This window comes from Panicum hallii, chromosome 7 (genome assembly GCF_002211085.1).
Source record: "Panicum hallii strain FIL2 chromosome 7, PHallii_v3.1, whole genome shotgun sequence".
Classification (NCBI taxonomy): domain Eukaryota; kingdom Viridiplantae; phylum Streptophyta; class Magnoliopsida; order Poales; family Poaceae; genus Panicum; species Panicum hallii.
The window spans coordinates 38,962,807-38,986,768 of NC_038048.1; the positions used below are offsets into that span (position 1 = coordinate 38,962,807).

A 23,962-nucleotide genomic window follows, 5' to 3' on the forward strand; every position below is an offset into this window, starting at 1 on the left:
CCTCGACAGCACAAGCCTGAACCCTACAAAAGCACCAGCCATCAGTATAGATGGCACCAAAAGTTGGAGCAACAACCACTAGCAGCAGGCCACCTACGGATAATAGTGCTTGGCCAAGAAAGTCCTCAGCCACAGCACACGATGTGACTGATTCATCCTGACAAAAGCACCCCCTGAGCCCTGTTATCCAGAAGATGAGAATAGCACCAGGGAGAACCACCATCTGAAAGCAGCAGCCTGGCAAGAACCATTAGGTAGAGGAAGCATAGGAACAACACCAGCCTCAGCCCACAAAAGAAGCTAGCAATAGAAATGGCAATATTAGAGCAAACCTAAAGGCGAGGCACCTCGACAACACAAGCCTGACCCCCACAAAAGCACCAGCCATCAGTATAGATGGCACCAAAAGTTGGAGCAACAACCACTAGCACTAGGCCACCTATGAATAGTAGTGCTTGGCTAAGAAAGTCCTCAGCCACAGCACACGATGTGACTGATTCATCTTGACAAAAGCACCCCCCGAGCCCTGTTATCCAGAAGGTGAGAATAGACCACAATCAGGGCCTCCTCGCTGAACCTGGGCATGAACATGACAGCCTCGTATAGCTCAGGATGCTCATCTTGCGCCTTGGTCTCACGAATAGCATCAGCTACATTGTTAATAGCAGCAGCCATGCCAGTCATGATAGTGATATCCTCATCACTTAAAGAGGATCTCTTCCTCTTATTGCCAGCCACAGAAGCACTACCACCCCCACCTCCTTCCTATTTTTTCTCCACCCCTTCAAACAGCTTGCCAATGTCATCTTCTAGATGCTTTAGAGAGCTCTCAGCAAAATCAGAGGGGGAGCCCAAAGCCTCACTAGAGCCCATGGCAAATTTGCCAGTGGCACACCCAGTGCTAAAGATAACTTCCATCTGCTGGTAGTTCTCAATTGGCTTGTTAAGCAGCATTCTTAGGGTGTGCCTAAGATTAAATGCATTAGTTGGATAAGAGAGTATGAAAAAAAATATTGTCTAACTGAACTGCATTAATCCTATATACCTTGACATGCTTCTTGTAGTGCTCCTCTTCTTATCATGAAGTTATCCTTATCCCACAAGGACCACACGCTCTCTAAGCTTTGTCACCCTCATCCACCTCAGCCTCCATTTGCGCAAGTTATTGTACACTTGCTATCCAGTGACCTCGTTGCCAGTGAACTCTTGAAGATGCCTGGCAACTTGGTTTAAGTGGACCTCCTTAAAATATTTATCAGTCCTAACACTAGTGGAGATGAGAAGGCAGAAACGGCGAAGCACAAATAAGGATATGACAATGGTCCACCTCATGGCTTGTCTTCCTGGCTGCCCAGCGGCAACAGCAGGCTGGGCACCATCATGGCCGATGGCGTCAACAACCGCAGCTATCTAGCTACCAGCCCGGGCAAGAGCAGTAGGCATTTCCTGTTCCATATCCTAAAGATAATGTTCCAACCAAAATCAGAAAAATAGCACAAATATCATCACAGCCGAATACCCAATTGCCTCAAAAAAATAGCACAAATATCATCACAGCCAAATGCCCAATTACCTCAGAAAAATAGCACAAATATCATCACAGCCGAATGCCCAATTACCTCAGAAAAATAGCACAAATATCATCACAGCCGAATGCCCAATTGCCTCAGAAAAATAGCACAAATATCGTCACAGCCGAATGCCCAATTGCCTCAAAAAAATAGCATCATTGCAAAAATACCCAAGTGCCTCAGATTAATAGAAAGTAATAGCATCATTGCAAAAATACCCAAGTGCCTTAGATTAATAGAAAGTAATAGCATCATTGCAAAAATATCCAAGTGCCTCAGATTAATAGAAAGTAATAGCCAAGTACTGATACAACAATAAGAGAGTATAATATTACTAGTACATGATCAGAATCAAACAAAGTACTGATACAGCAACAGAATCAGAATCTAAATATGAGACATGCCCATATTTGCCCACATTTGATTGGCCCATTCATCTCTAAGTGCAACCTAGGCAGAATTATCGTCCACGTGAACTCCATGGCCATTTGTTGAGTTATTGTTGGGCACCCATGTAGACTCAGCAGGGATAACCTCATCTACACCATGGCTAAGTATCCAGTTATGTAAAATGCAACATGCAAGCACCAACTTCACTTGTATCTTGTATGGATGAAACGGTTTGCTGTCAATTATACGAAACCGATTTTTGAAACCCCCAAACCCCTCTCGATGGTTACTCTCAGACTAGAGTGCCTAGATTGAATAACTCCCTTGCATTGGTTGGATAATTTCTACCACCATATTCATTTAGGTGATATCTAGTGCCCCTGTAGGGAGGTAGAAAACCAGGACGATATGCGTATCCAGCATCAACTAGATAGAATTTTCCTATCAAAATTGTAAACATGTATTAGGTCTAATGGATCTAACTTGCATTTTCAATATAGTTGACCAATTTGTATATAGTTACCTTCTGAGACAACTAATTCATCATGTCTCTCTAAAGCATCAGCTAGTATGGTAGTATCATGGGCTGACCCCTCCCAACCAGCCAATACATAGGTAAATTTCAAATCAAAGTCAATTGCAGCGAGCACATTCTGAGTAGGGTAGTGCTTCCTTCCCCGGAAAGCAGCTTGCATCTTTCTTGGGACTCTAGCATGAATATGGATTCCATCTATTGCTCCCACACAATCCTAAAGATCAATGGCCAAATTATTTGTTACAAATTAAGTTAAATTAGGAACTAGTACATCAAATGGCATTATTAGTATCTTGAAATATGGGTACCATCTGTGGCTGTTTCTTATCTTAAGGGGTGTCTCACTGGATGGAGGCCAAATCATCTCTTCCCTCAGCTCCCCAATGGCATACAACACCTCTTTAAAATATCTACTTACAGTCTCAACAGACCTCCTCCAGGTTTGGTGAATAACTCTAAAACGTTGGTTATGGCCAACCACATGAAGAAACATGGCAACTTGCTCTTCCACACTGCTATGTATGCTATCTCTAAGCAGGTTTCTATGCCTAAGCAACTCGCACAGATGAAAAAAAGGGAGTCTTCTCATACGAAGCATGTTTACACACTCAACATCATTATAATTGTAAATTAGGTTCAGGTTTCTTTGCCTCTCTTCATCCATAACACTCATTGGGGCATAAATAATGCTGGGACGTGAATGTTGGACCATCCTAAGTCTACTTAACATGAATGCATACATAGCAGTGACAAGAGCAACAACTTGAACAATAAGAATGCGTCTCTGCTCTTCAAAAACCATCTATGCAAACAAATAACAACGATTCAGGAATGAAAGACTTGGGTATTTTTGCTCATAAAAATAAATATCACAGGCATAAAAATAAATATCATCACAGTCATGGGTATTTTTGCTCATACAAACAAATATCATCACAGGCATGGGTATTTCTCAGAAAAACATGTAATACATCACATGCATGGGTATATTTGCTGTTTGCTGTGAAAAACATGTAGGTACGTCACAGGCAAGGGTATTTTGCTCAGAAAAACATGTATATACATCACAAGCAAGGGTATTTTGCTTAGAAAAACATGTATGTACATCATAGGCATTAGTATTTTGCTCAGACAAGTACTGTATCACAAATCAGAGAGGGGAGGGGAGGGAGGGGGGTGAGCATTTGTTACCGCCGCAACCGCAGTGGAATCAGCCAAGATCCAGGCCACCAACAGACCAGAACGGAAGGGAGGGGCAGATCTGCAAGTGCACAAAAGAAACAAGTTAGAAATCGAAGGAAAATACTCAAATCGAAAGGGGGAATGGAGATCTTGCCTCGTAGGAAGGGGGTGCCCAGATCTGGCCACCTGCGGTCGCGGAACCCTACCTGCGAGGAACAAAGAGAGAGTTCTTCGTGAGAGTGGAGGATGAGACTCGACAAAGAGAGAGTGGAGGACGGGAAGGGAGAGAGGACCGGAACCCTACCTTCATCAAAGAATGGCGAGCGCGGCGGGAACGAGGACGCGATAGGGATATATACCAACGCGAGCTTGGCGGGAAAGGTGCGGTAACCCTAGGCATTGGCGGGAGAACGACGGGAGCTCGCGCGCGCGTGCCCGCGCGGCCGTCGCCTGCACGAGCGGAGCCTGGCCCCGGGGAGAAGCTCGATTTGGGCGTATCACGGGAGCCAGGCTCCGAGAGGAATCTTGCACCCCGCGGGACTGGCTCGGGAGGGAGGCCAGCGAACCAAACACGGCAACGGTGCACCCCACGGGCCTGGTTGGGGGAAATACACCCAACCAATCACGCCCTTGACCAATTTGATTTGGGCCGGGGCGCTGGGATGACCGGAGTACCGGACCACGGACCACCTATCCGTATGGGAAACTTTGCGTGGCGTCTCCTGGCTAGTACAAAAATTATGTTATAGTTCAACCCAGTTGCAAAGTAGCATGCAACGCGAGGCGAACTGATGTCTGCTCAAGTTTTTTTTTTAAAATAGAGTTTGTTCGAAATTGAGCAAAACCTCCGAGGATCAGGCTCCAGCCGGAGATTATGGATTAGCTGTATGGATCCAAATAGGACCTTGAAGCTCAGAAGATTTGATATGTCTTTATCAGTTCATTTTTCCATTCAAAAATTGGCAAGGAAAGTTTCGTTCGAACTTTCTGTTGGTCGTATCAAAAAAGGGGGAAAACAGTCGAATAAAATGTTGAATTCAGCCCAAGCATCCCCACGGGCCACGGCTGCGTATGCTCCTGAGTCCTGCCCTCCTCCTCTGCTTTGTGCTTTTTCCGGGGAGACCGCCATGCTTGCTGGGCCACGACTGTGATACTTATACGGGCAAGCGGCAAACAATGACTGATGCACAGTACAAAGTACATCGCTCCGTCCTCTCCGCACGAGATTGTGCGATTGCACATAAAAACTACTGAAATCTTGAAGAAAAGATTCACAATGGCAGGCTCCAAACCAGTTGATTCCTATTCGAGAAAAAACCCAGTTGATTCCAGAGCTCGATGTGTTATCTCTTTCTGGTAGTTGTGGCTGAACGATCCATTCTCTTTGGCACGTTTTCTCCTACCCCTACCTGCCTACTGGCTAGTAGAGTACCAGTATACACCACCACAGATTATTATTTTTTTTTGAAACAAACCACCACAGAATTTGCAGATCATGTTTGTTGGACATCACATCACGGGGATCTGCCTCCAGGCGTATCTCATTGATCTTCCTGCCGCGAGGTGTCGTTGCATCCCCGTCGCTTGCTCACCAATGAAACTGGGAGAAATGTACAGTACTCCCGGCGTCTCTACCAAGTAAGCGGCTACACCCAGAAGGGACAAATGGATGTCGAGTACGGCATCTCTAGGCTTTCGTCTCAATTCTTTCCGTCAGGTTTCACCTGTGGTGGTTGATCGACCTGTTCGATGTCTTCCTGGACCGGCTCCCTGTAATCTTGGCACTCTTTGCCTCCAGGCCTCGAGGACGCATGATTGTACCAAATCATACCCACAATGGCCAGGATCATACCAAATGCCACATGAACGTTCAGGCCTTCTCTTCCGAAGAGGATGAACCCCAGGGTGAGCACAAGGATCGTCTTCATGTGGCCCAGAACTTGAAATGAGACGGCTGTGAACCTCCCAATGCATATGAACTGGCTCAGGTTGGTTCCAATGGCAATCATGCACGACAGTGCTATGAAGAACTGTAGGGGATGTGGATGAGAAGGAAATATCAGCCATCAGTTCACCCACCCACTGTAAAACAGTAGTAAACTGGTCCTAAGTTGCTAACAGATGGTGATATGACTGATAGGCAAAATTATGTAATGTAAACTTGTTCTGTGTGTTCATATCCCTGTGTTTTTTCATGATTGAGATATATTGAAATGGCACTGGCCTACCAGTAACACAATGTTTAGAGTTTTGTCTTTACACTGCCATCCTTCCATCCATAGATTTTATTCCAAACAAAAAATGCTTCGCGGTGTTTATAGCTTCACATGATAGAAATCATATAATTCCAATTGGAGTGCAAGAGAGATATTAAGCCAAGTTGTTAGCCAGGTTGAAGTACTGAACAGCACTTACCGCCACCACGTTGTTATAACGGTAAGTATCAACTCTATTATTGGTCAGCCAATGGTCCACAAAAGGCCCAAGTAGTAACAATGATGCTGCTTGGGCTGGAGCAGTATGACCCAAGAGGTTGAATGCGCTAAGGGAATACTTGTTCTGAAGGTGATGGATGTACTGCCAAAAAGAAGGCCAAAGTACTAAAATTAGAAAGATAGGACAAAGGCGTGAAAACATGTCAAAGCTGGCAAAGTGAATAATGCATGATAAAAATATGGTTTTGTCTAACATGAAATCTGCTCAGGCTTCTACTGGTATTGTAGCCGAGCAATTTGCTACAACTTTAGTCTTTAAGGATTCAGAAGGCTGGCAGAGAATAAAAAGGAACCAGAGACTACATGTAATTATCGACCTTGAGCTATTAATATCTTGGTTGGATTTTGAGTTTTACGGAGTAACTGAGTACGGTTATCTCTAAAAGCTCTGAATTCAACTCCAATGCTATTCAAAGGCACCACAAGAGCCACCAGACTGTGAATACTTACAAATGGTCAGCATGTTTACAGTGATTGGACCCGACCAATGCTAGTTTCAATATAGACATGGTTCATACTGAAGGATATGATTTCACATAAAGAACTGTACAAGTACCCACAAAATGAATGTAAAAATTATAGTTTTGTCAATACTTACATGTTGCTGAAATGCAGTACTGCAAACCGCTACTGCAGCAGCTATCAAGCCTTTGGTATTTACACTAACATCAGTGACAGTACATATTGCAACTCCTACTAGGACAACTATTATGCTAAGCTTTGTGTCCCTCGAGTAACGGATATTCTCAAATAGGACTTCCAGCATGCATAAAACTGGAACCATAGACAACTTGGATATCTGGAGAAAAGGGTGGTGGTGCCAAAATTTAGTATATGTATGCATAAACCACTCTAAATGCATCAAAGACAAAACAATTATTTATTCACCTGATAGAATCCAACAGAGTTCCACATCAAGCTAGCATTCATTCCAACAACTGATATATTTGCAAAAAGGACATACTTCATAAGCTCTGGAAGAGGTAAATAGGATGGCTCAAGATATCCTAACAATTTTAGTATCAATGCCACCAAAGCTGTAGTTGCAAAGTGAATCCCAGGCAATGTCGTAACTGCAAGTGGGGAGTTTAGAGCAAAAGATCAAATGTAGGACAACAGTGTAAGATAAAGTAACCATAAGGCCGTAGAAGTTCTGGCAGAAAGAATGTATGCTTGCATCATTCAGTATGTATTTTGCCGCATCAATATTAGTTCAGCTCCACAAGACATTGTTTCAGTACAATTTTTCGTATTTAATATGAGCGATAAGCAATAAGCACCGGCGGAGCAGTGAACCCAACAATACAGGGTGCATGTCAAATTCCATTTGTCAGATCTCTCTCCATCAACTGTATAACTTACATTTTCAGAACATGCATGCACAGGATTATTTTTTTTTTGAAATAAAATGCACAGGATTTTTAGGATAGAAGACATGAATTTAAAAATATGTTAACAATTTCCAGCAAATTTATTGTTTTCCCGCCCCTGGATGCATGGCAGTTGCTGGCAGGCAGCAAGCACATTTCAGGTCAGTCCTATTTGGATTTCAGATAACGGGATGAGTGTCCAGTGCTAACAATAGCATGTCACTTTCCATGACAACATCCATGTTGAAAAAGATGTCGCCCAAAAGATTAACATTGTGCTACGACATAAGCATTGTTTAGTTTATTTGTATTTAGATTCAAAGGTGAAGGTTGAGACTTGTCATACCAAAGCCAAACCCGTGAGTACCCATCAGGGCCTTGTTAACCATGATGATGCCGACTGAGGTGACGATGTTGAACACCCACGCCGCAGCATCCGGCACAACCTTGTTCTCCGGCTTGCCTCCAGGCGCCGCACCCATGCTCCTCTTTCCAGTTTCCACGCAGGAGCCTTCACCGATACAGGTTTCAGAGCACCTAAAGCACGGAATCACCAGCGAGGGAGTCCATCAGGGTATGGCAGTGGCACCAACAACAGAACACAGAAACCCCAGCATTTTTTTTTCAGGCCCCCAAATCTAGTCAGTCGGCGCTACCGCCGCAGCCGCTCACGAAATCCGGAGACGCGATTGATCAAAGGGGACGGGGCATTCGAACATCACGCTTCCACCTACCGCTGAAGAAAGCAGTGGTTGAGCAGAGCTCATCCTCGAGGCACGTGGGTAAAACGCCGCACGGAGCAGGAGAAAACTGACAAAGCCCCAGCAACTGTGCATCAGGGAAGGGCGGAGAAAGCAAACCATCCGAGCGAAAATGAAAGAGAGAGAGAGAAAGGGGGCGGAGCTGGGAGGTGATCCGCGGTTTTACCGGCGACGCGGTGGTGGAAGCCGCCGTCGGAGGCAGCATGCGAGAGCGAGACGGACGGGAGCTCTCGAGTCTCGACCTGCTGGGAGCAGAAGAAAAAGCAGCAGGTGTTCAGCGAGCGACGACGCCGAGGAGCGGGGGTTTGAATGGCGAGCAGTCGTGTAGGATGCGGCGGGTGCGCGGAGCGATTAGCCGAGCATGGGTCTTCATCTTTTCGTCCCGCCGCAATCGGGGGACTCGACGCTCGGGTCGCGTACTCGCGTTCGCACGGGGCGTTGGGGAGAGGCCGTTTACCGCACGCGCATCACGGGCACGAGACGAGACGGGGTGGGCGAGGGAAACGTGGTGTGTGCCACGGCGCGGCCGGATAACGCCGGGAAGAAAACTGCTGGTGCGGCCCACGGCCATTTCTGCAGTGAAACTCCTTGTTGCTGGACCGAGATCGGAGAACGATCTGGTGGGTTGCACGAAAGCAAATTTGTTGGGTGTCAGGCTGGCAAGGAGGCCCAAGAAGACCAATTTGGTCACGATCCAAATCTGTCCTCACAGCACAAATAGGTTCACCTGTGCCCGGCCCAAATGGCCTGAATGTAGAGGAAGTCTATACATAAACTGCTGGACACAAACCGGAAACCATCACCGGGACACCGAACACTAGGAAGAGTAAATTGGTTCTTGGCCCTAAAAAATGCTCTTAGTTTCTTGATCCATTTTCATTTGAACTTGCTCCCTTGTCTCAAAACGAATTTCGTTTAGCTTCTTAGCCCTTCCATTAGTTTGAATGGCTAACGTGGTTAGTAGCAACGTGAAATGACGCTTTTACCCCTGGCGCCAAATAGAATGAAACAGCAGCGCTGCAGCGTACAGTAAAATTTGTTAGCGCTGCTGCTCACGCTCGATAGGCACGTGCGGGCCAATTTTTTTTCTTAAAAGAAGAAAAGAAGCTCTTTATTGTACACGTGCATGTAAAACAAGGTGGTACAGTGGATGTCATGCCCATCAAATCTTTGTTCTAAGTTCTGATCAGCTCACGCTCTAGGCGCTAGTCGCCACTGCCCAGATGCAGCTTGAGACTCCTCTATGAGACTGACGATCCGGGCCGGGGAATTGCATTGGCTGGAGTACGGCGCGTGCGTGCAGCAATGCATGTTCAGGCCCCTTTATTTTTGGGCGCGCCTCCTTGAATTTTCCGTCGACCCGGCCACGCCGAGCGATCGTGATCAACCTCGCGATCCTGGTTTGACAAGGCTGCGCACCCATGGTGCTGTACATGATCCCGGCTCATCCAATGCCAGGGAAACTTGACCACCAAATTTTTTCTGCACGCTGTTGCTTTTCATTTGGCGTCAGAGGTAAAAGTATCATTCCACGTTGCTATTAACATCGTTAGCCCTTCAAACTAATGGAAGGGCCTAGAAGCTAAACAAAATTTGTTTTAAGGTCAAGAAAGCAAGTTCAAATGAAAAGGGATCAAGAAACTAAGAGACCAAGGAACCAATTTACTCCACTGGTTAACGTTCCCTGTCACGGGCAAGATAAACCCGATGAGCTCGGCCGGCGCACCTATCCTTATCTTCCACGTACGCCGCAGCCACAGCCGTACTTCCCCAACAAAGATTCGGCAGCGATCACGCGCCAAGATAAGCCGCAGCATCGACGGCACGTACCAGCGCACGCTGCCGACGGCGCAGCTGCCGGCGAAAAGCGACAGGTTTGACGATCTGATCCTGATCTGCCGGGACGGATGCGATGCAACTGGTGATCAGGCCGCTCGCAGCCGAGCCCGCTCCAGGCCGGACCGCTCGCGCGTTGGCCTCGCGAAAGGCCCGTCCGCGCTGCAGCTTTGAAACCTCGGCTCCCGCCGGCGCGCTCAAGCGAGGTGACGGCCGGATTCGCACGTTCCACCTCGCGCCAACCACCGATGGAACCAAAGGGCCTTGTGCGGTCTTCTCCTCCAGTTTCGTCCGCTGCATTTGGGTTCTTCGTCAGGCAGGAGAGGAGCCTTCAGTAGTCTAGCTGCTTCTTTCCGGCGTGATTTGCCAGGGGTTCACTGGACGGAACTAGCCAAGCTAGGGACTACTACCAAGGGAGGAACTGGAAGAAGGTAGGATCGAGGTCTATACGCTTGTCTTTTCGGTCTTCACTGTGTGTTCTGATGATCGTTTTCTTGTTCGTTCTGTTGGATCCTTTGAATTCGTGTGTCGATGTTTGGCACAACTAGTTGCCAAGTTGATCGGCCGGAGGTGAACCGACGCATGCATTTTGTCACTAGACTTGTTGATGTATTCGGATCCTTTTAGCCTTTTCTTTCTTCTTGTTCCCACTTAGATTCTAGAACATGCACTCTCAAGCTATAAAGTCACATGCACCTATCATTTTTAAATAAGAAGATAACTGTGGGCGACTCCGGTTAAACTTTTCACGGTGGGAGTTGGTGCTCCTATATATATTTGTTAGTTTTTTTTTCTTTTTTCAAAAGGGCAGCAAAAGCTTTGCCGCAAAATTGGTTAGAAGGGGAAAACAAGTACTAGCCCAGTTTTGAAAGGAGATCAGGCTCAAAACCCATACAACTAGCAAGGGTGGGCCCCATCACCCCCAAAGATGACTACGGGACAACCATTATTCTAACAACCCCAAACTTAGCCGAAAACAGAGGACCCATCAAATTAACAACTCAACAGAAAACCTCGCTCCGAACTGCCAACCAAAGGCCAAGCAATATACGTACTCCTTCGTTTCTAAATAAGTGGTGTTTCTAACTTGTTTCTTATCTATTAGTAATATATAATGTATAGATCGACAATTAACGTGCCGATTTTTGTTAGGAAAAACGAAGGGAATAGTGAATAAGAAAAGACACATGCACCACGCACCTAACATCAAGTAACATTTTAACTCTGTTATTTCAGAAGATGCTTGATAACTACGCTTCGTAGAGGAAGAAGCAGGTATCCAGGAAGAATGGATGAGACCGGGGAAGCCCTTAGGTGCTGTGTGGAGCAGCTGCTGCTTGTTAGAGACGAGAAAGAGCGCCTTGTAATCGAAGCAGCTAATAAGATCTCTTCGGAGCAGAAGAAAGCACAGGATTCGCAGCAGAAGTTCGAGGATGCAAATAAGCAGTTTGAGAAGGTCATCGCTGAAAACTACAATCTTCGTAACACTGTTGACTCAAAGGAGAAGCTGATCAGAGAGCTGAAAGAATCCAAAGCGCATTCGGACCAAAAGTTAACTGATGCGACGGCAAGGCTTGAGTTCTCACGGAAACAATGCACATCCCTTAAGTATGAGGTGCGCATCCTTCGGGAGGAACTTGAGATTCGGAATAAAGAGCGGGAGTATGACCTCAGATCAATCCATGCTGCTCAGAAGCAGCAGCAGGAGAGCGTGAAGAAGATAGCTGCACTAGAAGCCGAGTGCCAGAGGCTGCGGACCATGGTTCAGAAGCGTCTGCCAGGTCCTGCAGCCTTGGCGAAAATGAAAGATGACGTCAAGCGACAAGGTGCTAGTTCTGCTGAGAATGGAACGAGGAGGCCCCGCGCAGCAATACAACCGCAGCTGCGGGCGAGGCATTCAGTGTCTGAAGGTTACCAAGTCAAGCTGCAGGAATTGGGCGAGGAAAACAGACATCTGAGGCAGTTATTGGCCCAGAAGGAGAGTGACCTGCAGTTTGTTCAGTCGAAGTACGTAGACGAGGCATGCAAGTTGTCAATACTACAGAAGCAGCACGAAGAGTTGCCTGGTGGTAGCCATCGTTTAACAGAGAATAACCATCCAGAACGAATGGTCAGGGCATTAGCCAAGCTGGATCACTCAAGATCTGGGAAGCTACAGGTGTCTCAGATTAGAAGTAGGGGCAGAAGAATCACAGGATCCGACATTCAATTGCTTGTTGATCCTCTGGAGATTGAGAAACTAGAGAGGACATCGAGACCTTCAAGTGCCCCACATCAGTGTGAGGATACACCTGATACAGACTCAAAAATGGTCGTTTCAGAAACAGTTCACAGAGATCTCATCCCTGATGATGCTTTCTCTGACGAGTATCCCGAGTGGATTCAGGACGTTCTGAAGGTGATCTTACATAAGCATCAAGTCAGTAAGATAAGTGTTGCTAGCATTATTGATGAAGTCACACACGCACTGAGGAGTGAGATTTCTGCCGAAGGAAATGATGTCGCACACTTGTCCTGTAACAGGGCAGAAATAGACAAAATGGTGGCCACTCTGATAGAAAGAGTCGGTAGCATGGTTGAAAGATCTACTAAAGACAATGTTACGAGGTTCCCATCATTTCATCATGAGAAGTCTGAACTCACTTTGCGACTTGAGCACCTGGTTCATGTCTGTCGTGCCGTATTAGATGGAACGGCTAATCTTGAAAAGCTTACTTATGAAGTTTGCTTGATCCTAGAGTGGATAGTGAGCCAATGTTTTTTGTATCTTGATGGACTAGACGTTGTGGACCACATTACTAATAATTCTTATGGAAATGAATCCCTGAGGACATTAAGCATTCATGAAAAAGATGCCTTGCAGAGTACAAATTCAGAAATGGCTTTCGGAATACAACAAGAGAAACAACAAGAATTGATTGAAACAACCGAAGGCCAGATACCTGATGTAACCTTAGAAAATCATTCTCAGATTGAGTTCACCTCTAATCTTGATGAAGAATTATTGGCTGTTAATCATGGGCAAGGTGATAGTTGTCAGGAACAGCACCCGGTATACCGTGAAACAGAAAGGTATCTTCGTTTTTTGGCCTTTTGATATTCATCTATGATGCTATTATTTTCAGAACTTCTGCACCGTCTCTGATAATTGTATAACTTGCATAAGTAATTCCTATTATTTGTGATACAGTGTTGCTTCCGACGGGAGCAAAGAGAAAATAGCAGGAGAGGGGGAAAAACAAAAAACGGTAATCTCTGATGTCATTCTTAGAAACTTTTGTCTTTCTACAAATCGTAATTCTATCCGTACTCGAACATACCTTGTCAATGAGAGCACAGTAACTGTAAAACGTGACACATTTCCCTGGGCATTTACTATTTTTTAGAGATGTAGAAAGAAAATTTTAGCTGACATTCTGAATATGGCAAAGCAAGACTGGAAATTAGCTGTCAATGATTGAAAAAAAAAACATAAAGGTTTATTACTCTTGCAGACCTCAGCAATATCTGCGGCAGCTAAGAAGCTCGCGGAATGCCAAGAAACAATCGCTAACCTAAGCAAGCAGTTGCATGCTCTGGAAAGCCCGGCAAGTGCAGATGCATCAGACAAACAAAAGTGCGGTACCTTACCTCCAGCAGCTGCAAGCCTTCTTGCCGAAGCGGATCCCAAGCCTGAGGATCTCGGTCCTCCCACGTCTGAAGAAGCGGCACGCACCAAAGAACACAGCGAGCCTGATGCAACTGAGAGGAGCCCTGAACATGAAGATCCTGGCACGGGCGCAAAGGCTCGCAGAAGTGGCTCTTCGACCCCGATCGTTGCTCGTCCGATGGTTCCGAGGTCACCCAGAGCATCTGGTTCAGCTGACGCGAGAAAGAAGAAGCGGCGTGCGAGCCTGCTGAGTAGGCTTGTCTTCAGAAAGAAAGCATGAAACAGATCCCTGACCGCGGATCTGCAATCCTCCTCTGCTGCAGTGGACCTCAAAATTAAGTTATCAGTATCGTCGTCAGTACTTGGAAGTTCGTTCTTGCGTTACAAGTTATGCCTGACCTGGTCTAAGTTATTTTCAATTCCAATAAGAGCAATGCTACCCTACCCGTATGACGTGAGTAATTTATTGGGCATGCATTTGGGTGTGAGCAATACTGTACTTCAGAAATTTGTTGGAACCTGTTCGCTCCAGAAGTGTGTGTGTAAAACTGCAAATTGGTACCCGTTGGATTTATATATATCTGCATTTATTTCTTTTTGAGTCTACAATAGAAAAGAAATTGCAGGGAGGGGTGCAGTCAGGAGGGTGAACGATCATTTCAGGTTTCAGCAAGCGGTGCATTGTTCCGCTCGCCGTCAAGATCTTGGCCGCAAGTTCGCAACAGCTGCCATCCGCCAATGAGCGGCGGCGCGTCGATCGGATCGGACACAGCTGATGAGAACGAGATTGCTTACGCAGTTAAGCCACGCCGGTGCAAAAGAGAGCTATCCAGCCAGCCCGTCCATGGCGCCTAGCCACCTACAACTAGCTACAGGCTACACCTGCGCAGTTCGCCAGTTCCTTTCCTCGTACAGATGAACCAGCTGCCGCTGGTGGTCGCGGTACGGAGGCCGATCGACGGCGAGCTGTGGCGTCGGGTTGCTTCCCCAGAGCCGCGGGCAGCGTGGATACCGGAGTACGGGACACCGGCGGGAGACGCTTTGAACGACGACGCACAGTAGTAGCCGTGCAGCCTCCTGGCGCGTGCGTGCAACCACCTAGTCTGAGCCGCGGCGCGAGCTGCCTGCCCCTCGCAGTCGCAGCGACACTGCCCTGCCGCGCACGGCGCGTGTGCAGAACTGCAGGGGCCGGGGAAGTTTGGCTTTGGCCAGACGCACGAACAAGTGCAGCCCTGTCCACGGCTCCACCCGCAGCGGGCAGGCCGTAGCCGCAGCAGCGCAGCTCGCTCCATCTCCCCGTCCGCGCGCCGCGGGAAGGGGACAACGGCGCATTATTGTTGTGGCAGCCCGTGACCTCGAGCTCGCAGGTCCCCCTTTTCTTTTTTTACGTCCGTGCACCGTGCTCCGCGTCAGCTTGGCCTTGTCCGGACTCACCCGGCGCCGATCGGGAGAGGGGACGGCGAGCCGGGGCAGACGAAACGAGCGCGGAAAGGCCGAAAGCGCCCACGCAACCACCACCGTAACCACCGCCGGCGCAGTCGGGGCGCGCCGCGGCTGACAGATAGGCGCCGGTGGGAGTTGCGGTCGGCTCGCCGCTACTGGCTCGAGCAGCTAGCTTGCATCGCCTGGAAGCTAGTAGCCGACTTCACTGGTGGAAGTTTAGCAGGTGGAGCCTCGTGCAGGCTCTATTTTCTTCTGGGAAACACGCTGAAATCCGTGCAGAGTTCGAGAGAAGCACGGTCTTTGGAACTGTAGAAAGGAACAAGACAGATTCTTTCACTGTTTCTGAAGAATTTTGCTGTCAAATCGATCGTAACTGAGGTGAGAGGCAGTGGCAGAACTACGCGCTTTGATAATGCACTTCCGCACCACAATTTTTTTTTAATTCTACGTATTTGTCTTCTACTCCACTAGGTAGGGTTATGTATAGTATAGGGCACGAACCTATCTTCGGTGTTGACATGATGCGTTCCAAGTTGCCTAATCACGACGGAATGACACTGTTTTGGTTGTCCATTTTCTTTCGAACACTACTGGTAAGATATATACACACGTGGTTTGTATTTCTCTGGGAGAAGACTGCGTGAAGCTAAGGAACAAATCATCTCGCCATCAGGGGGTCAGTGATAGTTAGGTCCATATTCTTGGACAATGATTATTGGTGCTCAGAGGATATGAGTATGCAGTTTTCGCTCTATATATAGTACTACTCCCTCTGTTCCGAACTACGGTCCAATTTTGTTTTATTCAAAACCAAACTTCTATAGGTTCGCCTGAACTAGTGAACCAAAGCAAGACTAGATACAAAAAGAACCGATCCAAATTACCAAACTCTGCTTCAGACATTCAGTCGGTTAGCTAGGTTTACAAACAAAGAGGTTTTGCCTTTCCGTCATCCCCCGCCTCCCCGTAGACGGTTTGCCTTTCAGTGAGACCGGTGAAATCGGTGATTTAAGCACCGTATCAGTTATCCCTATCAGGTAGCTGGCTTACTGACTACTGACTGTCAGAATGTACTGACTAGTTTTCTTTATGAAATGTACTGACTAGTGACTAGACAAAAAAAAGCGCCCAGTACTAGATATCTAGAAAGGTGAATATAGGGACTGTTTGGATGAATGGGAAAGAGAAAAAGAAAGTGTAAAATTTTTGCTCTTTTGTATTTTTTTTTCACTTTTGGATCCAAACACCCCAAAGTGCAAAAAGGCAAATGCTACCGTAATTTTGCTAACTATGGATTAATTAGGCTTAATAGATTCGTCTCGTCATTTAGTCCTCATCTATGTAATTAGTTTTTTAATTAAACTATATTTAATACTTCTAATTAGCGTCCAAACATCTGATGTGACAGGAGAAAAAATTTTACCATTTATCCCTTTACCATTTAGGGGTGGATCAAGCATGCCCATAGTCGCGTACTAGAAGCTGAACTTGCACGGTCGACAGAAAGTGGTACTGCACGTCGTACTCTGTTTGGTCTCACCTGAAGCAAAAGAGCTGGTGAGATTCAGAACTCAAAACGCCAGCAGACTGCATAAACAGGTAAAAACAAGTCATGGTCAATGGTTAAACTGATCTAGCTCAATACTATCAAATCAAAGCACCTTTACTACGATAATGTAGTAGAACAATTTGTCTCTGAATGAAATGTTTCCAGTTGTTTCTGATAAGTTACTAGCCCAGAGAGCCTCAGACTAGTCAAGCCCTCCAATTATTTGGATCCGAGTACTGCATAATTGCATAGGTACAGTCCAACAGGCAACATGACACGATTCATCGCTCCTCACGAGAAACTAACACAACCCCGGCCAAAGGACAGCAAAAACCGAACAGAATTACAGTACAAATCCTTCCTTTCAGAGCACTGCAGGCTGTTCCCAGCAGCTCCCCTAAACTGGCCCCCATGCGGTATTTGAGGCAGGATGGCCACCGTAGCTTCCCCCAGCAGCGACCACATCTCGCGTCTTCCCCAGCAGCGACCACATCTCGCGTCTTCCCCCAGCAGCGACCGCATCCCGCGTCCGAAACACGGAATCCTCTTTCTCCTGCTCCCTTTTCCAGACCTGCTCTTTCCTATATCCCATCTGTTTTGACGTGTAACCAAACGACACGTGAAGGTGGGCATATCATCTGCTACAATAGGAAGCTGCATGCGGGAGACCCTCCGCAAGCTGCTGGGAGCAGCTCTCCGATAGCAGTGCGGATCACGCGGACTCCAGGCCCGCCCGTTGCTGCGCTCTTTCCCTGGGAACAGCCTTACTGGAGAACATACCACAGCACTGCGCTCCACATGCGAATTGCCATCGCCGGAAAGATCGATCACTCCTGCCTCTCCCAACTACCGAACCTTCCTGGCTGTTCAGGGTGAAGTGGGTTAATGCAAGCACGCACCAACTCACCCGCGCCACCGCGCCGTGCGGGGCCTTATATACCAGCACGCCCCGACGGCCTTGCCGTTGCCCGTCGCCCACTCCGCACCATCCGGTTCGCGGGGAGATTGACAGGAGAACGCCGGCGCGACGCGCCGAACCGGCTTTCTCTCTCGGCTCGCGTGAAAAGCGCGGGAGCAGCCTCGTCGTTTCCCTCGTCTTCCGCCGCCGACGCTTCCCGTGATCATGATCCGGGAGATGGCAGTGGCAGGTCCACCCCGCGCCGCGCGGGGCCTCGCCTTCCTCTGCTTCCTGGTCTCGTGCGCCGCGCTCGCGGGAGCGAGCCGGCCGAGCCGGGAGGACCTCGACGTCAGCCTCGGCGGCGGCGGGGGCGGGGGCGGGGGCGTCGGCATCGGCATCGGCATCGGTGGCGGCGGCGGCGGCCAGGGAGGCAGCAGCAGCAGCCCGGCGCCGTCGCCGTCGGGTCCCCGGCCGTGCGACTTCGAGAACGAGCGGCTGTACCGGGCGTACCTCGTGATCCAGCAGTTCAGGCAGACGGTGTCGTGCGACCCGATGGACATCACCCGCAGCTGGAGCGGCACCGACCTGTGCTCCAGCTACAAGGGCTTCTTCTGCGAGAGGCCGCCCAACGTCACGGACCGGACCATCGCGTCCGTCGACTTCAACGGCTACATGCTGCGCTCCGACTCCCTGCGGGACTTCGTCGGCAGCCTCCCGGACCTGGCGCTGTTCCACGCCAACTCCAACGACTTCGGCGGCGCCGTGCCGGCGCTGGGCGGCCTGCAGTACTTCTACGAGCTGGACCTGAGCAACAACAGGCTCGCGCCGGCCCCGTTCCCGGCCGACGTGCTGGGCCTCACCAACGCCACCTTCATCGACATCCGGTTCAACAGCTTCTACGGCGAGCTCCCCGCCGGCGTCTTCTGCAGGTTCCCGCGGATCCAGGCCATCTTCGTCAACAACAACCAGTTCTCCGGCAGCCTCCCGGACAACATCGGGCAGTCGCCGGTGAACTACCTCTCCCTAGCCAACAACAGGTTCACGGGGGAGATACCCAAGTCCATCGCCCGCAACGCCGGCACGCTCCTCGAGGTGCTCTTCCTCAACAACAGCCTCAGCGGGTGCCTCCCCTACGAGCTCGGCCTGCTCGAGAAGGCCACGGTCATCGACGCCGGCACCAACCGGCTCACCGGCACCATCCCGGCGTCGTTCGCGTGCCTGCGCAAGGTGGAGCAGCTAAACCTGGCGGACAACCTCCTCTACGGCGAGGTGCCCGATGCGCTCTGCCGGCTCGCGTTCGGCCGCCTCAAGAACCTCACGCTCTCCGGCAACTACTTCACGTCGCTCGGGTCCTGCTGCTGGGACCTGATCAAGGAGGGGAGGCTCAACGTCGACCGCAACTGCATCCAGTGGGCGCCCAACCAGCGCTCGCACGAGGAGTGCGCCAAGTTCCTCCGCCAGCCCAAGTCGTGCCCCGTCAGTGACTACGTGCCGTGCCGCCCCAAATACCGCGGCTCCGGCGAGCCGGCCGGCGCGGCCGCAGAGGAGGAGGACGCGGCGGCGGTGGAGTACAGGTACAGGACGTACTCGGCGCTGCATCCTTGAGGGCCCGACCCGGCCGGTCGGCGAGCGCACAGGTTGAAAAAAGCGCAGAGAGCTGTGCGTCTCGTGACCGTGAAACGACTGATCAGCCGATCGCGTGGCCCGTCGTGTTCGACGGGTTGTGTTGGTGTGTTGTGTCCCTGTCCAGCAATGTTTCCCTTCTCTCTCTGATGATCAATCCACTGTTATGGCTCACTTAATTCAGAGCACCATGGCACCCTTTAATAAAGGAATCAAACGAATAACAGTATGAAATCGTGAGATTATAATGCCGCGATGCGCATCAGCGAAGGCAAGCATGGTGGGAAAATAAAACACAATCTGAAGAAAGCATAGTAAGATATAATAATAAGCAAAAACATACCAACGCATATGCCTATGACGTTAAAACCAGAAGCTTGCATTGATGCAGCGCTAGAATGTGCATTTCATGTTCATGGAGCAGAAGCTTATTACCCTCTGCGCAAACTGCTAAGACGCATGTTAGCAGCATTTGAAGTATCTAATAATTGATGAAGTACGAATAATAGGACCTCTAGAAAACTATTCGTGCAATTATATGTGTCTCCTTCCACTAGAAACTATGGGACGATCTCTGCTGGTTATAGCATCTCTCGTGTGTGTGTGTGTGTGTGTATTATATATAGAGTAAAATTGTCACCAAATATTATTAATTTTGGAGCAAACAGCATCAGTCTCCAGTTTAACAAACGGTACGGAAATCAAATCACACAAGCTAATCAACACATAGATATTTCATGAAAACATAGCGTCATCAGATGGTTTAATGTGGCACGCACACTTATTCTTGTGCATTTATTCTTAAACAACAGGTGCATGATAGTTTATAGGCTAGTTGTTGTCATGCAGGCTCCTCTTGAAAATCATACCCCCAAATCTAAATGAAACCAGGGGGTAGCTTATCCATCTCATGGAGCATCGGACGATATGCAACCGGTGAAGACCCCCTTCCTCTTCCCCTTGCCCTTCCTCCTCCCCTCCCCCTCCCCCTCCCCCTCCCCATTCCCCTTCCCCTAATACTCCTGGTAGTACTCCCTGCAAAATATATTGGGTCAATAATAAGAGATCTCAAATATACCACTCAATGTTCAGCAAGATAATAAAATACCATATTTTTTTGCGTAAGTTCAACAGTAAACACTTCATATCATCATTTTAAATATACTAGATAATGCTCTTCTAACTATATTATTATTAACAACTGATATAAAAGGAATCCAGGTATATCTTTCAAGTCTATGATGTAAAGAATATTTTTTTGATAAGGTGACATAATATTGAAAATGCATTGTTCCAATCCATACCACCACTTTCAGCATCATCAGAGTCCACTGTTCTCTGCAACACCAAAGAAAGCATCAAAATAATATTCATCAAATAAATATAAAGAAATAAGTATGTGTATAATGAAAAGGAGAAATTCAAATGACACATTGTATTGTTGTTCAAAGTTGAAACTTTTCTAAATACCCACTATACATATATAAAAGGTGTCAGTTTACAATTTTTATTTTCAATTTATGCACTTGTGCTAACACAAAACTGCTGTTGGGAATTGAAACTCTGAACTTTATATTTGAGAAAACCAGATTTCCAACTTTAGAACATAGAAAAGGGAATCTACTAGTGGGTAAAAAAATACAAGTACCTTCGATAGAATTTTCTAGAAAAAAAATTAGTACCTTCTTATGCAGTTTTCTTCCTTCGAACATGTTTGCACCTTCTGACAATGCCTTTAGAAATGCTTCCACTTGAGGTTTCGAGCGAAACATCCTTGTGTATTCCCGATGAGAGTAGAACTACAGGAAAGAAATGTTACAAACTACAAGATTTGGGATTTTGCACCAACCATTCGTAAGTAAAATAACATATCAAGCTAATACATAATTAGTTAAACATGCTAGAATATACTCATATACAACACTATGCCTCGAGCTAGTAAAATACCACATACAATCAATTGTATGCAAGTTGGAGGATTCGTTGTTGACTTGGTGCCCAAATTGTAGCCCGATTGTGCGAATCACATTGTAATGCTGGTTGCTTTTTGATACGATAAAATATCTATCATAGTTAGATTGAATAATATAAGAAAGCCCGTTTATTGGAAATAGGACATTACTTGAAATTGCAATTTCCCTATGCTCGCATATGCGAAAGTTCAGTTTCCTAGCTCTTCATATTTTCTTCTAGTAATAATAAAGCTTTTAGGGTTATGGACACTTCCTAATTATCCATTTGATCTATGGTGCAGGGATAGCTTTCGCATTAGCAAAGGCATAGCCTATACATATGAACATTGTAATTCAATTTGGTTGTTCATGAGTTATTCCACTTGATCACCATGTATCAAAAGGGGTTGTTATACTCTCCCATACTCTTTCATTTTATGAAGCTTTCCTTTTTGTTATTGTCACACTTCATCAATGCTAATTGGTGCAATGTCAGATGCGTCATGCGTGTGAAACCACCCATTTGAGTTTGGTCGTTTCATTGACTGTTTGTGCGAGTTCCATTGACCCATTTAAGGTTACCATCTCCCACCCACAAGAACTTTTTCCTATACTTGTCAACAAATTCAAGGACCTCCTTTGTAGTGCTCAAGGTTGCCAGGAGGTAGACCAGTTTGGAAGAGAGGGTTGACTTCATCAACATTGCCCTCCCTACTGCTTGCGTCTCGTTGCGATCCCCACCACCTTGACAAGCTAGTTGTAGCCTTATTGGTGAGTGGGTAGAAGTCAACTTTCTATAATCGCTTGATGCTAAGTGACAATCTGAGGTACTTGATTGAGAAGTTCACTCACGCCGGGGGAAATCCTCCAGGATATCTTCCAGATCAAGGGCTTATGACATATTGGCACCACTGAGGATTGTTGCACATTTGTTTGGAGTCCTGTTACATCGTCGAAGAGCTAGAGAAGATGTTTCAAAGTGGTCACTTCATGCTTAGCTGTCTTTTGGAAAATGACCGCATCATCAGCATACTTGGAGACAAGCAGCCTTGCGTGGTTTCTAGTGACCTGGTTCAAGATGCCTGCCTTAGTGGCCAGGCTGAGGATGCGCTACAGCGGGTCAATGCAAGGATGAAGATGAGTGGCGAGAGCGGGTCTCCTTGTCTTAGTCCTCGACCATGGGCAATTAGACATCCCAGAATGCCATTAAGCAACACCCGTGATGAGGCAATGGAGAAGGATGTGGCAATCTAGTCCCGCCATCTTTGGCGGGAGGGGGGGAGCATAAGTGGTAGTAAATAATCCCAGTGAAACAAGTTGAACACTTTGGAGATGTCTAGCTTTATCAACATTATCGTCGTTTTGTTCTTGTGGAAGCACCTTATCGAGCTACGAACATAGAAGAAGTTATTATGGATCTTATGACCATGAATAAAAGCACTTTGGCTTTGGGAAATGATATCGTGCATCGTTGGTGCTAGGCGTAGGGACATAATCTTAGTGAACAGCTTCACCATGCTACGAATGAGACTGACCAACCTATAGTATGTGATCTTGTCTGCGGCTTATTTCTTTGGTATTAGGATGTTGGCTGAGTTCAGAAGGTCGAGATTTTAACAACGGAGGTCATAAATGGAGTTAATGGTTGTCACTAGGTCTCCTTTGATGATCTCCCAATGGGTCTGGAAGAAATTCCAGTGAAGCCGTCTGGCCCCGACGCCTTGTCCGACGGTGTCAGGGAGATGGCCTTCAAGATTTCCTATTTTGTAAAAGGCACACATAAGTGGGAGAGATTATAGTGATGTATATTCAGGGCATCCCAAACGAAACCTCTCATTTGTACCTGTGGAGATCCCAAGATGAAGATGTACTCATTGACCATAGAGGCTTTATCATCATGCGATATAGCCCATCCGCACTCATTTTATAAATGCCAGATACGGGTTTTCCTCATGCATGTGTTCATTTTTAGATGGAAAAATCTCGTGTTTGTATCACCCCCTTTAGGTTAGTGATCCTAGAGGCCTATCTTTTCCTAGCCCTCTCAATGACAACAAGTCCCATAACTCGATGTTTGAGACCTTTTCTCACTTGGAACTCAGCATTAGATAGTTCCCTACTTTCTTGAGCAATATCCAGCTACTTGATTATTTCCAAGGCCATGTGTAGTTTTTGTTTGTTCTTCAACATGATAGACTAGCTCCATTTTTGCAAATATCATGCTGTTTTAGCAAGCTTGTGGTGTAGGACGCGACCCCGGTTGAGTGTGTGTTGTTGGTTTGTGCCAAACACTTCAAATTTCATCCATAAATCTAGGTATTTTAGTCAAAAAAATTCTCAAAGTGGAAGGCCGCGGTTGACACAAGCCAATCGAATTGGAGAGGAGAAGCAGGCAGTGATCAGAGAGGGTGGTGGCAAGTGCTTGCACGCCATGTTGTTCAAATTAAGTTGAAATCACCGAGGACTAACCATTTATGGCCATCCGGGGGCTATATGTTTCTCAATTCTTTTAGAAAGGTAGGTTTGTGGTTATCAGTGGATGGCATAAAAACTGTGATGATGAATGAGGTGGTGCATTCCTTCATTACCATTAGGCACTAAGGCTTGGATATCCTTCAGTTCAATATAGTTGTCATTCTAATTTAACAAGATGCCTCATTTGGTGCCACAGGATGCCTCCCCTAGTGCCAGTTGCACGTCCGTAGCTG

The 23,962-nt window shown here is 47.2% G+C and overlaps 3 protein-coding genes and 1 pseudogene across 4 annotated transcripts; 2 read left to right on the forward strand and 2 right to left on the reverse strand.

Moving 5' to 3' along the window:
* Positions 1 to 498: 498 nt before the first annotated feature.
* On the reverse strand, positions 499 to 3,169 carry LOC112900768 (annotated as a pseudogene).
* Positions 3,170 to 4,960: 1,791 nt separating this feature from the next.
* LOC112900146 (UDP-rhamnose/UDP-galactose transporter 5-like) lies at positions 4,961 to 8,644 on the reverse strand. 2 transcript variants are annotated; one of them, XM_025968910.1, is made up of 7 exons: positions 8,471 to 8,644; positions 8,278 to 8,353; positions 7,890 to 8,080; positions 7,062 to 7,246; positions 6,772 to 6,972; positions 6,094 to 6,255; positions 4,961 to 5,708 (listed from the first exon to the last, which is right to left on the reverse strand). In XM_025968910.1, exons 3-7 carry the CDS (start codon positions 8,023 to 8,025, stop codon positions 5,379 to 5,381), a joined length of 1,014 nt encoding a protein of 337 aa, XP_025824695.1. In that variant the 5' UTR covers positions 8,026 to 8,080; positions 8,278 to 8,353; positions 8,471 to 8,644; the 3' UTR covers positions 4,961 to 5,378. The 2 variants fall into 2 exon arrangements, with proteins under 2 accessions (XP_025824695.1, XP_025824696.1); XM_025968911.1 differs by lacking the exon at positions 8,278 to 8,353.
* A 1,624-nt stretch (positions 8,645 to 10,268) lies between these two features.
* LOC112901711 (filament-like plant protein 7) lies at positions 10,269 to 14,382 on the forward strand. The gene is made up of 4 exons (XM_025970680.1): positions 10,269 to 10,571; positions 11,377 to 13,212; positions 13,331 to 13,388; positions 13,635 to 14,382. Exons 2-4 carry the CDS (start codon positions 11,429 to 11,431, stop codon positions 14,067 to 14,069), a joined length of 2,277 nt encoding a protein of 758 aa, XP_025826465.1. The 5' UTR covers positions 10,269 to 10,571; positions 11,377 to 11,428; the 3' UTR covers positions 14,070 to 14,382.
* A 3,381-nt stretch (positions 14,383 to 17,763) lies between these two features.
* LOC112900400 (uncharacterized protein At4g06744-like) lies at positions 17,764 to 19,485 on the forward strand. The gene has a single exon (XM_025969234.1). It carries the CDS (start codon positions 17,905 to 17,907, stop codon positions 19,282 to 19,284), a length of 1,380 nt encoding a protein of 459 aa, XP_025825019.1. The 5' UTR covers positions 17,764 to 17,904; the 3' UTR covers positions 19,285 to 19,485.
* The last annotated feature ends 4,477 nt before the right edge of the window (positions 19,486 to 23,962 follow it).

Excerpts from the sequence above, each read along its gene's own strand:
- LOC112900400 (XM_025969234.1), top strand. The coding sequence starts at position 17,905 with ATGATCCGGGAGATGGCAGTGGCAGGTCCACCCCGCGCCGCGCGGGGC.
- LOC112901711 (XM_025970680.1), top strand. The coding sequence starts at position 11,429 with ATGGATGAGACCGGGGAAGCCCTTAGGTGCTGTGTGGAGCAGCTGCTG. Across the intron at positions 13,213-13,330 it reads GTATACCGTGAAACAGAAAG|TGTTGCTTCCGACGGGAGCA; the intron begins GTATCTTCGTTT and ends TTTGTGATACAG. Across the intron at positions 13,389-13,634 it reads AGGGGGAAAAACAAAAAACG|ACCTCAGCAATATCTGCGGC; the intron begins GTAATCTCTGAT and ends TTACTCTTGCAG.
- LOC112900146 (XM_025968911.1), bottom strand. The coding sequence starts at position 8,025 with ATGGGTGCGGCGCCTGGAGGCAAGCCGGAGAACAAGGTTGTGCCGGAT. Across the intron at positions 7,247-7,889 it reads TACTCACGGGTTTGGCTTTG|TTACGACATTGCCTGGGATT; the intron begins GTATGACAAGTC and ends CCCCACTTGCAG. Across the intron at positions 5,709-6,093 it reads GTTATAACAACGTGGTGGCG|TTCTTCATAGCACTGTCGTG; the intron begins GTAAGTGCTGTT and ends CATCCCCTACAG.